The sequence below is a fragment of the Theropithecus gelada genome, chromosome 11 (genome assembly GCF_003255815.1).
Source record: "Theropithecus gelada isolate Dixy chromosome 11, Tgel_1.0, whole genome shotgun sequence".
Lineage (NCBI taxonomy): Eukaryota > Metazoa > Chordata > Mammalia > Primates > Cercopithecidae > Theropithecus > Theropithecus gelada.
The window spans coordinates 104,128,853-104,153,301 of NC_037679.1; the positions used below are offsets into that span (position 1 = coordinate 104,128,853).

Genomic DNA, 24,449 nt, shown 5'->3' on the forward strand with positions numbered 1-24,449 from the left:
CCTCTGTAAGCCCTGAATTGGATTACAGGTTAACACCCTGCCGTGCACGTCTGCGGACATCCCCACACCCACACGTGCACAAGCTTGTGTCTAAACCTTGCTTCAGGGACAGACCAGAAGAGTTTTGGGTTTAAGGTAAACAGGAGAGAAAAAAAAGAAACTTTCTAAAAAAAGACTCGCCCCTGGTAATTTTATTTTAAAAGCAGGGAGAATACTGCTACTTGCATAAACGGGCTTCGAAGGTACAACTTTTCCCTGCTCCCTCTATGGCTAATCAAGGGAGGAGTTGAAGGAATCAAACAATTTGTCAATAAAAACATATTGTTTACTCACTTTGTAGAATACAGCCTATGCTTTGGAGCCTAGTAGGTAAACTACAATTTTTTTAAAAAACTCTCAGGGATACAGGGAATGAAGCAAAGAACAACGGAAATCCCGATGCCTCAGTATTGAGACTGTGCTGGAGGTCACCCCACCTGTGGGGACTGGGGACCCCACTCAGCGGTGAAGTCCGATAGTGTCGTCCTCAAGCTGTTTTTCCATTTCCTTGATAAATACGCAGGGTTTCTCTGCCAGTCGTAAAGCTCCTAGCTCAAAGCAGGCTGGTGACTTCAGAGGGCTCCGCTGGGACCGGAAGGTCACTGGAGCCACTGGTGAAAATGACGCTGTCACTACCAACCCAGAAGGCCACCTCTCAGTGTGCCAGGTGCCACCTCCTGCAGCACACACATGTGCACACACACTCACACGCGTGTGCCTGTGTACACCTCCCCCAGGGGCTGCAGCCAAGACGGGCATCCCACATCAGAGGGATGAATGGCAGGTCTGTCCCGCCAGCTGTGTGCTCTCTCCTATCCGAAAGCCGCAGAGACTCAGACGGCAGAGCCTGGAGGAGCCCACGTAGTCTGTTCCCGGCACCCGGTGCGTGTGAAGGGACTTGAGGACAGCGAGATGGAATCAGAAAGAGAAGTCATCAGCCTTCAAGTAAGTTATCTCTGGAAGAGAGCTGAGGGGAAATCGAGAGTAGAGGTGAACCTGGAAGAACAGAGGGTTGATACTTTAGCCACTTGATAGTCTCCCTCCCCGTTCTCTTTCTCACTCACCCCCGTCTCCAAATGCTCCCTAGGCTTTGTCTCTTTATTTTCTCTTTCTCTCCATTTCCCTGTCTGGTTCTTCACTTGTTTTGAAATATCTGAAAAACAGATTGGTTAAATTCCTTTTGGCCTCTGCTTCCTCTTGTCAGTCAAAGAGCTGATTAGATCCGTATTACCAGAAAACGATTTCACATTCTGAGCAGTGCTTTCCCCAAGCCCCAGGACAGCAGAGACTTCTCTCTGAGCTGCCGGGCAGTTCTTTGGAGACAGGAAAGATACGAGTTTTGAGGCTAGGAAGAGAGGCAGCTGGCCAACTTTGCATTTTACAGGTTGGAAAAAACTTGAGCCGTTTCTCGGCTATCATCACAAAGCTCTACTGTGTGGGACAGAAAGCGTCTCATTCGGACAGTGCAAGGAAAGGAAATCAGTCTAATCTCCTAGGAAGAGGCAGAGATGTGTTCCCTCTCTAGCTGGAATGGGCTTGGAAGGCATCAGAGGTTCCAGTCCACCACTGGAGGGGAAAGGGGTGGGATGTTACGGTGAGAGGAGAGCCAGATTGCTGGGAGCTGCACTCCGACTCCCTGTCAATGGGTAGAATAGAATCAACCCTTCTATGACCACTGCTGTAACCACTGTGTAACATTTCAGAGAATCAAACAAAGTGTGGAAAAGCACTTTTGAGATCAAGGATTTCTGATCCCTGAACCTGGTCCTCGAACAAAATCTTAAGCAGCCACCCAATATAGACTTCAGATTAAAGAAGAGCTGTTTTGTTGAAGCAGAGTATGTGCATGCGTCTCTCTCCCTCTCTCTCTCTCTCTCTCTCTCTCTCTCGTTCTCTGTGTGTGTTTTGGGCAGGTTGGCGTGAGTCTGGCAGAGTCTCCGTCCTTGGCCCCTCCACCATTGAGGCACCACCAGGGAACTCGCAGGACTGCTTGGTGTGCTGTATCAAAACCATTCACCAAGTACAACTGCATACCCAGTGTTGTTCTCCTGGATTGGCAGCCAGCCCCGACAGCGGTCCCACCGCGAGGCTTGCTGGTCCCTCTGTCTGGAACCTTCTTTCCTTGGCTTATCTCCTGACTGGCCCTTCCTAGTACATTCAGGTCTCAGCTCAAATGCTACTTCCCCAGGGAGACCTCCTCTGACCAACCTCTTTACAGGATGCCTCCTCCCCAGTTTGTCTTTATCATTTGTTTAATTTCTTTCACAGCACTGCTCACCACCTAACGTTACATTGCTTATTTACTTAGTATGTATTGCCTGTCACTCTCACTAGGACACAAGATCTCTGAGATCAGGGCCTCCCTGTTTTATTCACTGCTGCAACCCTCGTGCATGAGGCAACTCTTGGTACACACTAAGTGCTTTAGAAAACATTTGTTAAATGAATGAGTTAAGGAAGCCATGAGTTGGAGAGGCTCTGGGATAGGAATAAGGTCACTTAATTGGCCCAAGACCTCCAGTCCATGTCTTCTGTCCCTGCTGTGTGTTTTCTTCTTACTTCTAGTTCTTGCCTCTATAAGATCCTTGGTTGTTAAGGAAACTGTGTTGCTGCTTATTATTCTCAGAAGAGCAAGTTTCTTATGTGCTAATGGGTTGAACAATCTAGAGTTGCAGACTAAGGACTTTGCATCTGAACCAGAGGTTCAGAAGGAAAGAGGTGGTGGGAGGAAGGAGAAGGAAATGACTGGCCAGGCTTGATGAATGTCTATCTCTAGCAGGTAACTAAGGTGTCAGTGTGCCTTTCTCTTCATTTGTCATTCAGCCTCTTCCAATATGCTATTTAATTCTTGTATCTTACTCACATTTTCCTTTGGTCAGAAGGTTATCCATTATTTTCTACAATTTCTTGTCCACCTTTGGCTGGGCACAGTGGCCTACGCCTGTAATCCTAGCATTTCAGAGGCTGAGGCAGGAGGATCACTTGAGCTCAAGAGCTAAAGACCAGCCTGGGCAACATAGCAAGACCCTATCTCTATTAAAAATTTAAAAGTGATTAGCTGGGCATGGTGGCGTGCACCTGTAGTCCCAGCTACTCAGGAGGCTGAGGTGGGAGGATTGTTTGAAGCCAGGAGTTCAGGTTGCAGTGATCTACAATCAAGCCATTGCACTCCAGCCTGGGCAGCAGAGCCAGACCCTGTCTCTCAAAAGAAAACAATAACACTCTTTAGTTAAAACAATGTTTCCCCAAAATGTGGTACAATGATCACCAATCGGTAGTAAAGGTACTATCAGTGGCTGACAACTTCTTATTATAATGTTTATTTTTACAGTTTTTTTTTTTTTTTTTGAGATGGAGTCTCACTCTGTCGCCCAGGGTGGAGTGTAGTGGCATGATCTCAGCTCACTGCAACCTCCACCTCCCGGGTTCAAGTGATTCTCCTGCCTCAGCCTCCCAAGTAGCTGGGGTTACAGGCATGTACCACCACACCCAGCTAATTTTTGTACTTTTAGTAGAGACAGAGTTTCACCATGTTGGCCGGACTAGTCTCGCACTCCTGACCTCAAATGATCCAAAAGCCTCGGCTTCCCAAAGTGCTGGGATTACAGGTGTGAGCCACCATGGCTGGCCATCTTTATAGTTTTAGTATTCATTAGAAAGAGCACAACAGGGCCGGGCTAGGTGGCTCATGCCTGTAACCCCAGCACTTTGGGAGTCCGAGGCAGGCAGATCAGGAGGTCAGGGGTTCGAGACCAGCCTAAAATAACATTAACTTGAGCCCCTATAATCAATGTTGCAGATGTGTCTCCAGGTCAGGACCTGTGAGACTGGGACGGGTAGCAGCAGCACAGCTGGCTGTGAAGAGTGACGCACAGCACTCAGAGCAGGTGGCCTCCACCAGCTGGATGCCTGGAGCTGCTCCTTTTCTTCTACAGTCTGTGGCTGTGGCCTCCAAGCCTCTGCCCTTCTCCCTGCCTTCACTGGTAGCCCTGCCAGGGAGCTAAGCCTGCTCATCTCCCAGAGTCTGGATGTATGAAAGGTTGAGGATGATCCCTTTCTTCCCCTCTGCGCCAGCGTTGCAACCCTACCCCCAAGTACAGAGTTTAAGCTCCTAGCCTGGCTCTTTCTCAAAATGGAACTCTCCTCTCTGGGCTTCCAGGGTCCCCAGACAGATTCAGTTCTTGGCTCCTTTTTTTCTTCCTGTGCTGCATGTTGATGGAAATGTGAAGATGATCCGCTAAAAGAGGAACTAAGACTTGTCCATACCGAATGCAAATTCAGTATAGCTCCGGTTAAGTATAGCAAGATACAGATAGAATGAGATGGGAGTGGAGGTAAAAATACCTATGAATAGAGGAAGGTCTATAGACAAAGTACTCTGGGAGTATTTTTGTTTGTTTGTTTTGCTTTTAAAGACATATATATATATATAAGCAGTTATGTATAATATCTGTATAATATATAATAACAGTTATACATATAATAGCAGTTTTAGGTTCATGGCAAAATCGAGAAGGAAGGCACAGAGATCTCCCATATAGCCCCTCACCCTACATGCATAGACTCCCCATTATCAACTTCCTCCACCAAAATGGTACATTTTTTTTTACAACTGATGAGCCTTACCCTGACACATCATTATGACCCGAAGTCTACAGTTTACATGAGGGTTCACTCTTGGCGTTAAACATTCTATGCGTAATAACATGTTTCCACCACTATCATATAGTATACTAGAGACATTTCACTGCCCTAAAAATCCTCTGCATTCTGCGTGTTCATTGCTCCTTCCCCTCTCAACCCCTAGCAATGACTGACTTTCTGTTTTGCCTTTTCCAGAGTGTCATGTAGTTGGAATCATACAATATGTAGCCTTTTCAGATTGGCTTCTCTCACTCAGTAATGGCATATAAGTTTCCTCCATGTCTTTTCATGGCTTGATAGCTCATTTCTTTTTAGCACTGAATAATATTCCAGTGTCTGGATGTACAACTGTTATTTATTTATTCGCCTACCGAAGGACATCTTGGTTGCTTCCAAGTTTTGGCATTATGTGTCATTCTGTATAAAGCCACTCTGGCCGGGCGCAGTGGCTCACACCTGTAATCCCAGCACTTTGGGAGGCCGAGGCAGGCGGATCACTTGAGGTCAGGAGTTCGAGACCAGTCTGGCTATCACTAACATGGTGAAACCCCACCTCTACCAAAAATACAAAAAGTTAACCGACTGTGGTGGCAGGTGCCTGTAATCCCAGTGACTTGGGAGGCTGAGGCAGGAGAATCGCTTGAACCCGGGAGGCGGAGGTTGCAGTCAGCTGAGATCACGCCACTGCACTCCAGCCTGGGCAACAGAGTGAGACTCTGCCTCAAAAAAAAAAAAAAAAAAAAAAAGCTGTGTAGGTTTTTGTGTAAACATAAATTTTGAATTCATTTGGGAAGACACAAATTGCAATTCCTGGATCATATGGTAAGAGTATGTTGAGTTTTGGAAGAAACTGCCAAACTGTCTTCCAAAATGGCGATGCTGTTTTGCATTCCCACCAGCAATGAATGGGTGCTCCACATTCTCCTCAGCATTTGCTATTGTCAGTGTTCTGGATGTTGGCCATTCCAGCAGCTGTGCAGTGATATCCCATTTTTGTTTTAATTTGCATTTCCCTAGTGACATAAGATGTGGAGAATCTTCTCATATGCTTTTCTGCTACCTTTGCATCTTCTTTTTTTTTTTTTTTTTTTTGAGACGGAGTCTCGCTCTGTCACCCAGGCTGGAGTGCAGTGGCCGGATCTCAGCTCACTGCAAGCTCCGCCTCCCGGGTTCAACGCCATTCTCCTGCCTCAGCCTCCCGAGTAGCTGGGACTACAGGCGCCTGCCACCTCGCCCGGCTAAGTTTTTTGTATTTTTAGTAGAGACGGGGTTTCACTGTGTTAGCCAGGATGGTCTCGATCTCCTGACCTCGTGATCCGCCCGTCTCGGCCTCCCAAAGTGCTGGGATTACAGGCTTGAGCCACCGCGCCCGGCCGCATCTTCTTTAGTGAGGTGTGTGTTCAGGTGTTTTGCCCATATGTAGTGGGTTTTGTTTTTTTGTTTTGTTTTTTATATTTTTATTTTTTGAGATGGAGTCTCATTCCATCGCCCAGGCTGGAGTGCAGTGGCCTGATCTCAGCTCACTGCAAGCTCCGCCTCCCAGGTTCAAGTGATTCTCCTGCCTCAGCCTCTCGAGTAGCTGGGACTACTGGCGCCCGCCACCACACCCGGTTACTGTTTTGTATTTTTTAGTAGAGATGGGGTTTCACCATGTTGGCCAGGATGGTCTCGATTTCTTGACCTCGTGATCCACCCGCCTCGGCTTCCCAAAGTGCTGGGATTACAGGCGTGAGCCACCACACCCAGCGGGTCTTTTGCTCGTCTATATAAACTAACTATACAATTAGTTTGTTGATATTCACAACTGATTTTGATTGAGATTGTTTGAATCTATAGTGAGTCCTCTTATCCATAAACATGGAATATCTATCTATCTATTTATTTTATATTTATTTATAAATTTATTTATTTATTAAGACGGAGTCTTGCTCTGTCACCCAGGCTGGAGTACAGTGGCACGATCTCAGCTCACTGCAAACTCTGCTTCCCAGGTTGAAGCAATTCTCCTGCCTCAGCCTCCTGAGTAGCTAGGATTACAGGCATGTGCCACCATGCCCAGCTAATTTTTGTATTTTTAGTAGAGACAGGGTTTCGCCATGTTGGCCAGGCTGGTCTTGAACTCCTGACCTCAAGTGATCCACCCGCCTCAGTCTCCCAAAGTGCTGGGATTACAGGTGTGAGGCACCGTGCTTGACCTCTTCATTTATTTAGTTCTTTGATTTCTTTCATCAGAGTTTTGTAGTTTTCCTCATAATAGACATTGTACATATTTTGTTAGATTTATACATAAGCATTTCACTTTTTTAGGTACTAATGTAAATGGTAGTGTTTTAAGTTTCAGATTCTACTTGTTCAGTGCTGTTTCATAGGAAAGTGATCGCATTTTATGTATTAACCTTGCATCCTGCAACCTTGCTATAATTGCTTATTAGTTCCAGCAGATTTTTGGTCAGTTCATTTGGACTTTCTACGTAGACAATCATGTCATCTGCAGAGACAGTTTTATTTCTTCACTCCCAATCTGTAGTCCCTTCATTTCCTTTTTTTGAAGGAACTACATTGCATTTACTAGGACTTCCTAGCAAAGACGAGGAAATCGCTAAGATTTGTTCATACCAAATGCAAATTCAATGTACGAAGCAGTGGTGACAGGAGACATCCTTGCCGGTTTCTAATCTTAGTGGGAGTGCTTCTACTTTTGTATCATTAAGTCTGATGTTAGTTATAGGCTTTTTATAGACATTCTTTATCAAATTGAGGAAATTCTCTATTCCTAGTGTACTGAGAGTTTTTATCATGAATGGGTGTTGAATTTTGGCAAATACTTTTTCTGCATCTATTAATATGATCATGTGATTTTTATTTTATAGTCAGTTGATGTGATTAATTACATTAATTGATTTTCTTTTGTTTTTCTTTTCTTTTTTTTTTTCTTTTTGAGACGGAGTTTGGCTCTTGTTGCCCAGGCTGGAGTGCAATAGTGGATCTCAGTTCACCTCAACCTCCACCTCCCAGGTTCAAGGGATTCTCCTGCCTCAGCATCCCGAGTAGCTGAGATTACAGGCGTGCACCACCACGCCCGGCTAATTTTGTATTTTTAGTAGAGACAGGTTTCTCCATGTTGGTCAGGCTGGTCTTGAACTCCCGACCTCAGGTGATCTACCTGCCTCGGCCTCCCAAAGTGCTGGGGTTAAAGGTGTGAGCCACCGCACCAGGCATTAATTGATTTTCAAATGTTGAACCAGTCCTGCATACCTGGAATAAACCCCAGTTGGTGTGGTGTATAATTCTTTTTTTTTTTGAGGTGGAGTTTCACTCTTGTTGCCCAGGCTGGAGTGCAATGGCAGGATCTCGGCTCACTGCAACCTCCACCTCCTGGGTTCAAGCAATTCTCCTGCCTCAGCCTCCAGAGTAGCTGGGATTACAAGCATGCGCCACCATGCCCAGCTAATTTTTATATTTTTAGTAGAGACAGGGTTTCTCCATGTTGGTCAGGCTGGTCTCCAACTCCCGACCTCAGGTGATCTGCCCACTTTGGCCTCCCAAAGTGTGGGATTACAGGCGTGAGCCACTGTGCCCAGCTGCATCCATTTCCTTTTAATCTGTCTTTTTTTTTTTTTTTTTTTTGATACAAGGTCCTACTTTGTCACCCATCACCCAGGCTGGAGTGCAGTGGCACCATCTTGGCTCACTGCAGCCTGAAATGCTTTGGCACAAGCAATCCTCCCACTTCAGCCCCCCAAGTAGCTAGGACTACAGGCACACACCACCACACCCAGCTATTTTCTTATTCTTTGTAGAGACAGGGTCTCACTACATTGCCCAGGCTAGTCTTACTCCTAGCCTCAAGTGATTCTCCCATCTCAGCCTCCCAAAGCGCTGGGGTTACAGGGGTGAGACACCACACCCAGCTGATCTATATGTGTCTTTATGTTTAATGTGAGTTTCCTGTAGACAGCATAGAGTTGGGTCATCTTTTTGTGTCCATCCTGACAATTTCTGCCTTTCAATTATGTATTCAGACCATTGACATTCAAAGTGATTACTGATATAGTTGGATCTACCACATTTGTTACTGTTTCTCTATTTGTTGCCCTCATTCTTTGTTCCTATTTTTGTCTTCCACTTTTTTCTGCCTTTGGTGGTTTTAACTGAGCTTTTTATATTATCCTGTTTTATCTCCATTCAGAGTGTATCAGTGGTACTTTTTTTTTTAACTTTTTTTAGTTATCGCCCTAGAGTTTGCAGTTTACAAGTACAACAAATCCAAGTGCACTTTCAAGTAACACTATACCACTTCATGGGTCATGTGAGTACCTTATAATAACCAAACAATCCTAATTCCTCCATCCTGTTCCATGTATCATTGCTGGCATTCATTCTACCCATATGTAAGCATATATATATATATATGTGTATATATCATAAAACAGACACATAAATGTACATAATCAAATATATTGTTGATATGTTGATTTGTTCATTTTGAACAAATTGTTAGATCAGTTAAGAAACAAAGCCTGTAATCCCAGCACTTTGGGAGGCCGAGACGGGCGGATCAGGAGGTCAGGAGATCGAGACCATCCTGGCTAACACGGTGAAACCCCGTCTCTACAAAAAAAAATACAAAAAACTAGCCGGGCGATGTGGCGGGAGCCTGTAGTCCCAGCTACTCGGGAGGCTGAGGCAGGAGAATGGCGTGAACCCGGGAGGCGGAGCTTGCAGTGAGCTGAGATCCGGCCACTGCACTCCAGCCTGGGCAACAGAGGGCGCCCCCGTTTTAAAAAAAAAAAAAAAAAAACAACGAAACAAAATATTACTTTGTATATCACAAATATATGAAATTTTTCTTTTCTTTTTCCTTTTTTTTTTTTTGAGACAGAGTTTTGCTCTTGTTGCCCAGGCTGTAGTGCAATGGCGTGATCTCGGCTCACTGCAACCTTCGCTTCCCGGGTTCAAGCGATTCTCCTGCTTCAGTCTCCCAAGTAGCTGGGATTACAGGCTCCTGCCACCACGCCCAGCTAATTTTTGTATTTTTAGTAGAGGTGGGGTTTCACTATATTGGCCAGGCTGGTCTCGAACTCCTGATCTCAAGTCATTCGCCACCTCAGCCTCCCAAAGTGCTGGGATTACAGGCGTGAGCCACCGCGCCTGGCTGAATCTTTTCATTTGTTAATTTTTAAAAAGAATAGGAAAAAAAGTTTTTCTTTTACCTTCATTTATTCTTTCTTTGATACTTCCCTTTTCTTTACGTAGATATGAGTTTCTGGCCTGTTTCATTTTCCTTCTTTCTGGAAGTCCTGGCCTCAAGTGATCTGCCCGCCTCAGCCTCCCAAAGAGCTGGGATTACAGACATGAGGCACCACGCCCAGCTTCATTTTCCTTCTTTCTAAAGAACCTCTTTCAATATTTCTTGTAAGACAGAGCTACTAGCAACAAATTCTCTTAGTTTTGTTTGTCTAAGAAAGTATTTCTCCTTCCCTTTAGAGGGATAATTTTGCAAGACAGAGAATTCCAGGTTGGTGGATTTTTTTCCTTCAATGTTTTGAATATTTCACTCTACTTTCTTCTTCGCATGTGTCTGAGGAGAAATCAGATGTAATTCTTATCTTTGTTATTCAATAGGTAAGATTTTTTTTTCTTGTGGATTCTTTCAGTATTTTTTCTTTGTCTTTGATTTTTTTGTAGCTCTTTGGGCATTTATCCTACTTGATTTTTTCTGAGTTTCCTGTATCTATAATTTGGCATTAATTTGAGAGAAATGCTCAGTCATTATTGTTTCAAATATTTTTTCTGTTCCTTTCTGCCTCCTCCTTCGGTTATTTCTATTACATATATGATACGTGTTGTGGTTGTCCCACAGTTCTTGAATATTCTGTTCTATTTTTCTCAGTCTTTGTCTCTTTGCTTTTCCATTTAGGCACTTTCTATGAGGTATGCTTAAGCTCAGAGATTCTTTCCTTAGCCATGTCCCGTCTACTAATGAGCCCATCAATGGCATTCTTCATTTCTGTCAGTGTTTTGGCCTCTGGCATTTCTTTTTGGTTCTCTCTTAGGGTGTCCATCTCTCCACTTACATTGCCCATCTCTTCTTGCATGCCATCTGCTTTATTCATTAGCACCCTTAGCATATTCACCATAGTTGTTTTAAATCCTCGGTCTGATAAAGTCCAATATCCCTGCCATGTCTAGTTCTAATGCTCGCTCTTCTCTTCCAATTGTGTTTTTTTGCCTTTTAGTATGCCTTGTAATTTTTTCTTGATAGTCAGGTATGTACAGGCAAAAGGAACTGCTATAAATAGGCCTTAGTATGTGGTGGTAAAATGTGAGGGGAGGGGACGTGTTCCCCAGCTCTGTGATTGGGTGTCAGTCTTTTAGTGAGCCTATGCCTCTGGACTGAACATCACAACTGCTTCTAAGTACGCCCTGCTTAGGTGGGTCAGGATAGCTACGCCATGCTGCAATCGGATCTTGTCCTTCCCCCAGGTCCCCTGGGCTCTAATGAAACCCCAGCAAGTCTGGCTCTGGTTAAATAGTTCTCCTGAGGTCAGGCCTTGTTAAGAAGAACCGACCGAATGCTCTGGCCTATTTTGAAATGTTTCCTTCTCCCTCCCCCCTGCCAGACGCATGAGGAGATTTTTCTCTGACATTTACTATAGAACTTGGGCAGCTCCTAGAGGTAAAACTCACAAAAGCATTTCCTCCAACGCCCACCCCCATGACTGGGTCACCCTGGAGTTTTTAACTCTCAGACTTGTCCATTCTGAGCCTCCAAGCAATTTGTCAAGTACAGTTCAGAGTTTCCTAGCTGGCACTGATTCCCGAGGAGAACTGCCCTTGTGAGTCTGCCCCATCAGCCACGACTCCCCGTATTCACCCGTCTGTCCCACAGATCTTAGGGGTAGTGGTTTGCCCTATGGTCTTATCTCTCTCTGGGATCCAAGAAGAGTTGTTGATTTTTCAGTTTCTTCAGCTTTTTACTTGTTAGGATGGCGTGGCTAAGTCCAAGTGCCTTACATGCAGAACCAGAAATCTCCAGAAATTATTTTCAAATGGAAGTTCCAGAAAACAATTTGATAGTATAATGTGTGTCAAGATATCCATATATATATATGGTGTTTTTGTTTTTGAGACTGAGTCTCACTCTGTTGCCCAGGCTGGAATGCAGTGGTGTGAATCTCTTGGCCGAGCGCGGTGGCTCACGCCTGTAATCCCAGCTCTTTGTGAGGCCAAGGTGGGCGGATCACGAGGTCAGGAGTTTGAGGCCAGCCTGGGCAACACAGTGAAACCCTGTCTCTACTAAAAATATAAAAATTAGCTGGGTGTGGTGGTGTGTGCTTGTAACCCCAGTTACTCAGGAGGCTGAGGCATGAGAATCACTTAAACCTGGGAGGCGGAGGTTGCAGTGAGCTGAGATCATGCCACTGCCCTACTAATCTCACTTCTAGAATCAGCCTAAGAAAATGATCAAAGTTGTGTTTAGATATGCAAAGATGTTCACCAAAATATTATTCACAACAAAAAATGGAGAGTCCAATAATGAAGAAATGGTTAAAGTTTGATAAGTCTATAAATAAATATGGAATAATTTTTTATGTTTTGGAAGAATACTTAAGGGAATATCAAAATGCTAATCATACATTAGGTTAAAGAAATAAGATACACAATCACATAAACGTTTCATCTCAATTTCCTTTAAATATCGTATACAATAAATATGTGTAGGAAAACTATTGGAAAAAATAAACCAAAAAGTTAATAGTAGTTATTTCTGGATTATGGGTTTATGAATCATTTATTTTCATCTATTACTTTTCTTTTCACTTTTTATTTCCTTTGCACATTTTCTACTAACCCATATATTATATTTAGAATAGAAAAAAACTTGTAGTTTAAAAAAGAAAATTAGAGAAGCAGGTGTGCCTATATGCAAATGAGTAGATTTCATGGGTTACTATATATATACACATACACACACACACGTATTTATTGACTGTTTCTGATTACCATAAAAACTCAACAGTTTATACTTAACTATTGTGTATAAGTAGGCATCTCCTTTTTTTTTTTTTTTTTTTTTTTTGAGATGGAGTCTCGCTCTGTTGCCCCGGCTGGAGTGCAGTGGCACCATCTCAGCTCACTGCAAGCTCCACCTCCTGGGTTTACGCCATTCTTCTGCCTCAGCCTCCCGAGTAGCTGGGACTACAGGCACCGCCACCTCGCCCGGCTAGTTTTTTTTTGTATTTTTTAGTAGAGACGGTGTTTCACCGTGTTAACCAGGATGGTCTCGATCTCCTGACCTCGTGATCCGTCCATCTCAGCCTCCCAAAGTGCTGGGATTACAGGCTTGAGCCACCGCACCCAGCCGGCATCTCCTTTTAAGTGGCTGTTCCACTTTTTAATAGTTTTACATAGGACAACTCTTGTTTTTTGTATCCGAATATGCTCCAAGACTAGAAATGTGATATCCCAGGTGGGCGCAGTGGTGCACGCCTGTAATCCCAATACTTTGGGACCCTGAGGCGGGTGGATTATGAGGTCAGGAGTTTGAGACCAGTCTGGCCAACATGGCGAAACCCCATCTCTACTAAAAATACAAAAATTAGCTGAGCATGATGGCGCATGCCTATAATCTCAGCTACTCGGGAGGCTGAGGCAGGAGAATCGCTTGAACCCAGGAGGCGAAGGTTGCAGTGAGCCGAGATCGCACCACTGCAGTCCAGCCTGGGCGACAGAGACTCCGTCTCAAAGAAAAAAAGAAAAGAAAAAGATAAAATCACTCCAGATATATAGATAGATAGATAGATAGATAGACAGACAGACAGACAGACAGACAGATAGATAGATAGATAGATAGATGGATGGATTTGGGATGACTTCTTTGAAAAGATAGTCATTGAATGAGCTCCGAAGGATGGATAGGACTTTGACTAGTGCAAAAGTATTGCACTATTGACTAGTGCAGAGAACAGTGTGAGCCAAAAGCTGGAGGCAGGAAAACACAGGGCATATCTGGGGAAGGATGATAGATAGATTTGTTTAGACTATAAGGTGAATGGAGGAGAAAAGTGAGAAATAGGATTATAAAGGTAAGTTGGAATCAGATTGTGATGAACCATGAAGGCCAAATTTGGTTTATTAATCGGCCTTCCAGGTCCTGTGCAGAAGTCCAACTCTGATGGGGGCATGGGGTGGCTAGATTTGCAGGTGAAAGCCAAATTTTTTATTCCTTGCCCAGACCTTTCTTGGACCTCCATCTGAGAGCCCAGGTGCCTCTGCAGAGCAAAGAACACTCATGAACACAGCCATTCATTCGGTCAGTTCATCCCCGATGAACAGGTCTAGCTCGCGTTTTAAAGAGGAAAAAAATGAAGGTCCAGAGATGTGTGATGTTTAGCTGGGCCTTGGAATCTTCATGGCATTGGGCAGGGTATCTAATGAACAACAGGCAGACTACTCAATAAATATGTATTTGTTAGGCTGGGCGTGGTGGCTCACGCCTGTATTCCCAGCACTTTGGGAGGCTGAGGCAGGCGGATCATCTGAAGTCAGGAGTTCGTGACCAGCCTGGCCAACATGGTGAAACCCTGTCTCTACTAAAAATACAAAAAAAAAGAAAGAAAAAAAAATTAGCTGGGCATGGTGGCGGACACCTATAGTCCCAGCTACTTGGGAGGCTGAGGCTGGAGAATCACTTGAACTCAGGAGGAGAAGGTTGCAGTGAGCGAGGCTCACACCATTGCACTCCAGCCTGGGTGACAAGAGTGAAATTCCATCTAAAAAAAGATGCATTTGTTGACTAATTGATGTATCCAATTTGCCATGCACAGTGAAAGGGTCTTTCAAACACATGACGCAAACGAATCCTCCCAGCTACCCAGTGGCCATTACTACACCTTTAATGGATGCAGAACTGAAGCTAAGGAAGGTCAAAACAAGACCACAGAGCCTGGAAGCAGCAGGGCAGGACTGAAACCTAGGTTTTCTTTTTGCTCTACTCAGACTCAGTGGTTTTCAAATGTGGTCCCTGGAACAGCAGCACCCCGTCACTCGTTAGAAATGCAGATCCTTAGACCCACCCAATCAGACACCCTGGAGATGAGGGTTTCTGCAATCTGTATTTCCACAAGCCCCCGGTGATCCCGATGCATACTAAGGTCTTAGAATCCCCACTTCAATCCATAAGTGACTGACATATGGGGGATATGGAGACTTCAAGACTGGCTCCTTTCTCCCGGGTAGTCCTGTAGCACTTGCACTAGACCTGGAGTAAGCAGCGCACCCAGAGTCACACAGAGATGTCAGCAGACCAACGGGCCCAGGTTGGAGCAGGTGCCAGGGAGGAGGAGCTGCCAGTCACTGTGTAAGAAGACAAAGGTTCTAGGCCTCTCAAGTCCAAACTTCTTGTTTCAGTGTGGGGTACCACCACAGTCACCGCTACTGTGTGCATGCCACATACTTGTGGGATTTACAGCCACTGATGAGAGGTGCTTTGGGATTCCTCTAGCCTAGGAAAGAGACGTGTTTGACAGGCCCGCCCCCACTAGAAAGATTAAGCATAATGAAGGGCTCGGGTGAAGATGAACGTCTGTCTCCTGTCACCCAGCCTTGCCTCTCAGGAGAGGGGAGAGAGCTACTGAAGGCAAGAACGGGCTTTCCCACGGGGCACCTGGGCACAGACACCTGAGGGATGGGGAAATATGCCTTTTACAGGGGTGGAAGAAAAGGAACAGAGGGGCCTGGCACCCCTGAACAGTTTGAGGGCCTTGGGAACAGGGGTAGGCAGGGCAGGGGGCAATGTGGAAGTCAGGTGGGACAGAGTGCCGGCCCAAAGTCTGGAGCATCACCTCCACGCCTCTGTGAGAGCGCTCCCAGTATCCTGGAACGGCGAGCCTCTGAGCTAGAAGTTGACCAGGCTCCACGCCAGGAGAATGGAAAACCCCTGCGCCGCTCCAGAGGTGAACTCCCTGTTTCCACAACCCTCGTCCAGGGAAGCAGGTTTGTTTACCCTCAGGTTTGAGGGGTCAGACTTCGGTCGTTTGGTTTTGTGTGCTTGTCTTGTGCCTCGGGCATGGAGTCCAGAAACCAATTGTCTGCCCGGATACACATTTTCAGTCCTAATCTGTACACAGCCTCACTCACACAACCAGGACCTTTCCTCTTCAGCTGTAGTTTCCTAGAAATGTGACCGCCCAGTGTTATGATTCAAACAGGGCTCGGTCCCAAGGGATAGTGGGACAGGGTGGGGTTGGTAGTGTTGGATCTCTAATGCCGCACCCTTCCTCTGTTGCTGTCTCTCTTTCTCTGGTTTTCACAGTGATCTATGTAATTTAATGCTCACCCACACTCCTTGTTGTGAACTGCCTTCACTAGGGTTGGGAAGGGGAGCAGGAATCTTGCAGAACCCATGACCTAACCTGGTTGCTTCAAAGGCGTCTCTGTAAACGGGATCCTGGGCTGCTGCAGCCACTCACGGGCAGTGCCTTCCTGCCCCCAAGAGCTTCCAAGCTGCAGAGCTCTGTGCTTTTAGGCCCTCAAGGGGCAGTCCACAAGGTGGAAGCTCCTGTAAAAGCTGAGATTTCGCTTCACCATATAGGAGAAAAAAATATCCTGGGGGCTATGGAGTAGCCTGAAGAGGAGGCAGGTGGGATGGAGGGGAGCACAGGGTCGACGAGATCCAAGAAATCAGTATTGCCTGTGCTGTTTCCAGAATGCTAGTCACAGTAATAGTGGCCGGCAGGGGGCTGTCCCTGTGAGATTGTGTGAGAGAATTAGGAAAACAGAGAAACCCTGTTATTTTGTTTTCCATTCTCCACGTGACCTGCAGTATTTTTCCTCCTCCCATAAGAAGTCAGCTTCCTCCCTCACCATCCCGATGTGACCTACTTATCTGCTCCCTTGAAAGGGAGGTACCCTGGAAGCCATCCCAGTCTGGGGCGGCTCTGTCTGAGTCTCAGAGACAAGCTCTTTAATAAGGAAAATCCAGAAGCAATAAAACTGGGGGGCAAGGTATTAGGGAGGCTGGAAAACGTGGGAGAAGAAGGGAAATGGAGGCCAGTGGCGCCACAGCCGAGTATTCGGTGGTGCGCCATCAGCCCTCATGGCTGACTCATGCCATGACTAAGGGAAATTGGTCATGGAGCCATCAAAGAGGGCAGATGTCAACTGCTGGAGAGAGTGCATGGACAGAAGTACAAGGAAAATAAAGTCCAGCTCTTCCCGGTTGACCACTTTGTGCCCCTACTTCACAGAGCTGTGATCTAATCTCTGAACCCTTTTCCTTATCTGCAAAATGAGGATAATAATTTTTATCTCAGAAGATTGATGAAAATACTAAATAATTTACCCTCTGTTCCTTCCTAGAGAAAACTTAAGCATATATCAGAACAAAGGCACATAAATGATAACGGCTACCATTTATTTCTAAGTACCTACTCCGTAAGAAGTCCTATATACATAGTTTTCTCACTTAATTCTGTGAGGAAACCATTATGCTTATGTTACCAGTAAGGAATCTGAGGCCCAGAGAAGTTAAATCACTGTGCAAAGTCACACAGCTAGCAAGCAGCAGAACTGAGGCCCGTAACCACGTCTGTCTGGCTCAAGGCATGTACTGATTGACTGTAACATCATTTGCCTTCAAGGATTTGCCAAAAACCCTTGTCCCCAGACCTTAAGTAAATTTAGAATGCTGAGTCAGATTGGGGCCGAAGGAATCAAAGAATAATTGGGTTATATAATGCTATGATTTTATGCTAATCTTGGCACTAAAGAGACATTGTCTCGCAATCTGGAAGACTGTAACTGCCTATCTGGTCTCTAGCCACTGGGCCTCCAGTCTGGCCTCCCTCCAATCCATTCTCCTCACTGTAGCCACAGAGAACATTCTCCTGCTTCTATCAGTGGTTCCCAGCTGCCCTCAGGATTATATCCAAACCCACTGGGGCCAGGGCTTGGCCTGTTCTTAGGAGGCCCTATCCCATTTTTAAAATCAAATGCATTAAAATATACCCATATCACTTACTAAATATGAATTCTATCATGTAAAATCTTTGAAACAATTCATGATTTGAATTTTGGAATTATTAATTTAAATGTTCATTTTTCCTATGTGGGTGTCAATAAACTTTTTTCAGGTCTCAAATACTTGGGACCTTCAGGAAGCCCATAGCCCCAAGTACTGTGCATATAATATCTAATGGTGAGACAGCCCTGTGTGTAGGCCCCGTCCCCCTGCCCTGTATGTCAGGCTTTCTGTAAATCCTTTTTCCTCTGCCTAGAACTTTGCTTCTGCTTCTTCTAAAACTGTACACTGCCCACACTATTCTCCCCCCCTTCCTTGCCCTGCAGTCTATTTATTTTGATGTAAGTTCATATGTACTTAACCTGTTTCCTCATCGGTAAAGTGGGAATAGCAGTGTTATTTCACAGGATTATTAAGAAGACAGAATACGTTAATACACCAAAGCCTTTCTACACAAAGTATCCTGGGAGCTTGTTGGAAATGCAGACTCTCAGGCCCCACCCCAGAAGTACTGAATCAGAACCTGCATTTCACCAAGATCCCCTGCGATTCGGACCCATTTATGTTCGAGGAGCACTGCACTCCCACACCGAGAACCATGTCTGTTATCGAATAAGCACTCGATAAATGATGGCCAGTATGAAGGTGATGAAAGGTCAGGCTTTTACAGTTGTTTCTGGTTTTCCTTCTTGCCTTACGTTAACTTGCAGACTCTAGTTCAGTGGTTCTCAAACGGTGTTCCTGGGAACCTATGGCACCCCGGGAGCCGGCCCATGGCACTTCAGCTACTGCTGCGGCGGCAATGAAGACCATGGTGCCCGCGCTCAGGTCCCTTCGCTCCGTCTCCGGAGACGGACAAGGAAAAGGGCAATTGCAATATCGCTCTTTTTGTATTACGAGGGCTATCAAATATTGTATTACGAGGGCTATCAAAAAGGGAAGTAGAGGTGCTGGAGCATCTTGTGGGGTCCAGGAAAGCGTTATCTAAGACCCGAGAGTTGAGTTGGTAACTCAAGATTCCCCCCGAAAGTGGCAAAACAGTTTCTACTAGAAGAGCAGACCGACTGCTCCCGTGATGCGAGCGGGGAGCAAGTTCCAGAAAAGATGCGACCTCTTGGCCGGTGGCAGATGCGCTCAGGCGCGGCTCCAGCTACCGCCGCTGAGAAAACGTGGTGGCTTTGGCTTCGCGGCAAAGCAGCCGCCCGGTGGCTTCATCTCTCCGCGCCTCGGTTTCCTCGTCTCCAGCCCTAAAATGGCGACACGCCCCACAGGTCTCGGGAGGGTGACGTGAGGGGGCAGAGTCGTGTTCCCGAATCCAATCGGGTGTTTCTTCCCTTCTCCCCTCCCTAGTTCGCGAGCCGCGTGGCCGCCAGCGGATGTAGGCCCGAGGGCTGGCGCGACGGCCGCGGCGACCCTTTCTTCCGCGGTCCCGGCTCCACGCGGCGCGAGGCGGGGAGGCTGCGAGGCTGCGACGGCGCCGAGGCTCCAGACAGCCGCGCCCCGGGGGCAGGGCAGGTGGGTCCCTGAGGGTCCCGGGGGGGGGGCGCTGCGGGCGAGAAGGACGGGCCTGGGTGTGCCTGGAGCCCTCGGCGGCCCTCGCTGGAGGCCTGGGCGGCTGCAGGGGAACAGAGCGGCGCAGGGCGGCCGCGGAGAGCAGGTAGTCGCGGGGCGTCGCGGGGAGCGGGGCGTCCGCGGGGAACAGGGCGGCCGGGTCCCGAGGTGAAGGCGCCTGTCGCGGGGAGGCGAAGGGTCCTGTGCTGAGCAGGCGGCCGCGGCCTGCGGGCCCACTCGGGGGAACGGCAGGACGGCCCCGGGCGCTGGGCTGAAGAGGCCGCGGCGGCCGGGCTAGCTGGGGAGGGAGGGCCGGGCCGGCGGGCGCGGGGCCCGCGGAAACCAGGTCAGCTGACGCGGGCGGGCGAGCCGGGCAGGGGAGCGGGGCCCCGAGCCCACTTCCCGCATCCGGTCCCGGCGCGCTCGGGGCTGGGCTGAGCTGCGTCACGTGGCTGCACCTCTTGCTTCCCCCGCGGGAGGCCCGGGCCGCCCTCACGTTTCCCGACGCAAACCTCGCCGCGCAGCCCCTTCCCCTTCGTCTCCGCCGCGCCCCCCGCCCCCCGCCCGCCCCGTCCGCGGGCAGCGCCGCCGGCTGCAGAGTCCGGGGAGCGCCAGTCCGGGCTATTTGGGTTCCATTTTTCTCACAAGAGTCCTTGATTTCCTGCTGAGTTTTCCCTAGGCGCCCCTCAGTTATTAATAATAATGGCCCCGGGCGCGGTGGCTCACGCTTGTAGAGGTGGGTTTTGTTGTTGTTGTTGTTGTTTTGTTTTGTATTTTTAGTAGAGACGGGGTTTCACCGTGTTCGCCAGGATGGCCTCGATCTCCTGACCTCGTGATCCTGACCTCGTGATCCGCCCGTCTCGGCCTCCCAAAGTGCTGGGATTACAGGCTTGAGCCACCGCGCCCGGCCCGGCCTTATAATCTTGAAGCATCTAGCAGTGTCGGTATACATCTGTTTGACCAATAGACCAGGCAACAATGTCTGAACTATATTTAGTCTTCAAACTTTCTAATTTAATTTTAACAACAATTTAAAAACTAATTTTATTTCCACCGCGCCCGGCCCTGGCTCACTCCTGTAATCCCAGCACTTTGGGAGGCCGAGGCAGGCGGACGTGAGGTCAGGAGTTCAAGACCAGCCTGGCCAGCATGACGAAACCCCGTCTCTACTAAAAATACAAAACTTAGCCGGGTGTGGTGGCGGCGCCTGTAATCCCAGCTACTGGGGAGGCTGAGGTAGAAGAATCGCTTGAACCCGGGAGGCGGAGGTTGCAGTGAGCCGAGATCGCGCCATTGCACTCCAGGCTGGGCAGCAAGAGCGAAACTGTCTCAAAAAACAAACAAACAAACAAAAACTACCACTTCTGGGCCCTTTGTATGAAGGAAGCATTTTGCATAGACTCTTTTTTCTCTCTGATGTTTTAGGGCCACAGTGTAAGTATTATTAACCCCGACTTAAGATGAGAAAACTTGAAGTTCAGGAAAGTTAATGTGCTCAAGGTCACAGCTAGTCAATGGCTCAACTGGGATTCACATCTTAGGCTGTCAAACCGAAACTATGTGCCCTTTTCCGCCGTCCACACCCCAAGGGGAGGTCATGCCAGGACCATGTAGAACGACGGTGTTCTGCTAGATTCTATGCTAAAGCAGCACTGTCCTCAAAGACAGATATTTTCTGAGCCAGTCTAGGAAATAACCTAGCTCCAGGGCAGTGTTAGAAGAGACTGCCCTTACAGCCTGTTTTTTGTTTTGTTTTGTTTTTTCTGAGACGGAGTCTCGCTCTATCGCCCAGGCTGGAGTGCAGTGGCGCGATCTCCGCTCACTGCACCTTCCACCTCCCGGGTTCAAGCAATTCTCCTACCTGAGTAGCTGGGACTATGCGCGCCCGCCACAATGCCCAGCTAATTTTTTGTATTTTTAGTAGAGACGGGGTTTCACCGTGTTAGCCAGGATGGTCTCGATCTCCTGACCTCGTGATCCACCCACCTCGGCCTCCCAAAGTGCTGGGATTACAAGCGTGAGCCACCGCACCCGGCCCCAGCCTGTTTCTTTAGCACAAGAGTCTGGTCAGAGCTAGTGATCTGGAATTCTTTCCTGACTTCCAGGAGAAGCATTTTGATTTGGGGCACACTCCTCCCATCCTCATGGTCTCTCCCCACCCCTTTCACCCTGAGGAGAAAAGTAGGCTTTGCTTTTGTCCAGAGACTCTCCAACTGGAACCTGGACATCAACCCACTGCCTCCTGCAAAGCAGGAGGTGGAGAGGGGGAGGGGAGGGGAGGGAAGGGAGGCAGGAGGGGCAACTCAGTGCAGCCACTTTCCCGTGCCCCCTTCCAAGTGGGAAGGTAGGGCTGTTCCCGAAGGGAGAAGCAGTAGTTTTGAAAACCAGAGAGCGGTCTGCACGTGGAAGGCAGAATTTTTGTTCTGATGAGACATTAGTAGGGCAATGGCTGGTTTTCATTATTTGAAAGCAGTACAAGCACATCGTCAAATAACTTCACCTCATAAACATGGTTACATAAGAGAAAAGCCTGAAAACCACCTGGAGGACCCGTACCGTAAGAACTCTAGACGCAGGCAAGGCAAACCATTTCTGAAGATCACTTCTAACCCCAGTCTCTTAAGTTGCAGCCTTCCTTCCATTCTTCTGGGACTGAAGTGGGGAGTGGTCTGTAGCATTGGCGCCACGGCGGAGGGGTTGGAGTGGGGTGGTGGAATGGAGGTATGATTCTCCTTTTCCGTGTGAGTAAACAAAACACAAACAGAACAATTAAAAATAAAAATGTGGCCTGGCACAATGGCTCACACCTGTAATCCCAGCACTTTGGGAGGCCGAGGTGGGTAGATCACTTGAGGCCAGGAGTACAAGACCAGCCTGGCCGACATAGCGAAGAGACGGGGATCTCTACTAAAAATACAAAAATTAGCCCTACTCGGAATGCTGAGGCATGAGAATCACTTGAACCCTGTAGGCTGAGGCTGCAGTGAGCCCATACGGCACCACTACACTCCAGCCTGGGTGACAGGGCAAGACTCGGTCTCAAAAACAAAATAAAATGAAAACAGGACCATTAAGAGGAAAGGAGGAATAGAAGTCAAGTACCAGGGATGAATTAATGACTGTAGCTGGGACTAAAGGCCCTGCTGTCATTGAAAGGGAGGTCTGAGTGAATTGTATTGGAAAAACTACACTTTAACTTTGCTCAGGCAAGGAGCCCTGAGGCCTACCTTTTTTTTAAAGCTTCAGTTGCCACATTTGTGAAACAAGGACTTTGGATATGATGGTTCTGAAACTGCCTCCAAGTTTGGAAACTTCTGATTCTGAGATGCCAAGATATTTTCATTAAGTGATGCCCAGTTCTTCCATCTCAGTACCTTGGTAGTCATGTGACTAACTGCTCAGCTTTCCTGCTTTTGTGAGATCATTACTGCCAGTTCCAAGTGCATTTGGCTGCCAGACAGCAAACATTCCATGTGTGAACCAGGGATATATATTGCTATGACAGTAGGTCTGCACATTGGAGGGATGCTGACTTAACCTGAAACAGCACTAAACACAGTGTCATCTCCAACACACTATTCGGGGGCCTAGGCCTGCGCAAAGCCTTCTAATTTGCTTTTAGATGGCATCAATCTTTGTTCCTCAAGCTTTTGAGGAGCCAAGAATCAGAGTCCTAGGAATCTTATACTTTGTACCTATGTTTCTATAAAAGTTAGCAGGTCTACCCCTGCCGCTTTCAATCAAGTGGGATTTGTTACACCTGGACCATCATTAGCCAGCTTAATAGCTGAAGTTGTACTTGATATGACCTAGGGTTGGGGCTGGAACCCGTCCTCAGGAGGCGCTTGCTGGGGAGATCTATGTATATCACTTGACTAACACAGTCACAGCAAATGGTCATGTTCTCTCAGTAGCAGCCCACACATAGTTTCCAGAAGGCATCAGTAGCTCCTTATAGGTACCTCAAACCTACAAGTCCATAAACGGAGCCACAGGTCAGGGTGGGAATGGGGATTTTTTTTTCTTTTCCATTAATTCTTACACAGCGTTCTGAGCGCCATCACTGAGGCATACACAAAAAGTAGAAACAAAGAAAAGCACCTTCAGCATAGAGGTTAAGGACACAGGCTCCTGGGCTTGAATCCTGGGTCTGCTGCCTCCTTGCTGTGCTGTCTGACCTAGGGCAAGTGACTTCACCTCTCTGTGCCTCAGTGTCTTATAAGACTATTGTGAGGGTTAATGAGTTAATTCATGTAAAGCACTGTGAGTAATGACAGCCCCATGTAAGTGTGACTGTTATTGTGGCAAGTCCTATGGCAACTGACTTAGACATTTATTTAACATTCACTACAGTTCTTTTTGAAAGGGAAAATACAGGAAATCACTGAGTTCTGCCACACTGGATTGTAACAAATGTCTGTGACTGGGGGTACGTAGGAGGAAGGAAATAAACAGATGGATGGACCAGGCCCTTGTTTCTTTTACTTCCTGCTACATAAAGGGTTTTGTACTGTGCCTGATTGCTTTAATTTTGGGGGACTAAATAATATGAATTGGAAATCTCTCCATGTCAGAATATGTAGATCCACCTTATTATTTTAACTGTTGCAGAGTATTACTTACTATAGATCTACACTAGGTTATTTACATATTCCCATATAGTGATTGACACTGATCTAATGTTCATTGTGTACTGGATGTGGGAGGGAACATAGGTGCTAAAGCAGGGTTCCCAAGAGGTTTGTAATTTTGAGGGTTTGTAATTTTGAGGGGGAATTCAAGACTTACATAAAATAATTGGAAACCACTATAAGAACCTGTGTATAATATATTAAACTGGATTGAAAACTAAGTGTCAATACTGGTGTAATACTCAGTGGTGGGTGAAAAGATGGGATTTAATAGGAAATAACAACACAATGCATGCATATATTGGAGTGGAGGCCCTGGCTTCTGGAAGCTCTGGCTGGAATAGAGAGGAAATTTACCCTCTAGTTCTTCCAGCCTCCCTGAAAAATTACTCAACACAAGAAGGACAAGTCTACACTCCCTTAACAAGCCACAACACAGGAGCACACGGGTGTCTCTGCAGGAGGTGGAATGCAGCAGGCCTAGGTGCTCTCCTGCAACTGGCTCAGCATGTGGGCAGCACCTTCCTCCTAAAGCATAGGGGTGCAGGGGAGAGTTCCCA

General features: G+C 47.0%; 1 protein-coding gene across 1 annotated transcript in view; it reads left to right on the top strand.

Moving 5' to 3' along the window:
* Nucleotides 1-547: 547 nt before the first annotated feature.
* NINJ2 (ninjurin 2) overlaps nt 548-24,449 on the top strand; it is a 96,956-nt gene continuing 73,054 nt past the window's right edge. The window contains exon 1 of the mRNA XM_025402181.1: nt 548-984. Within this exon, the coding sequence (XP_025257966.1) occupies nt 817-984 (168 nt within the window). The 5' untranslated portion in view covers nt 548-816. The remainder of the gene's footprint in view (nt 985-24,449) is intronic.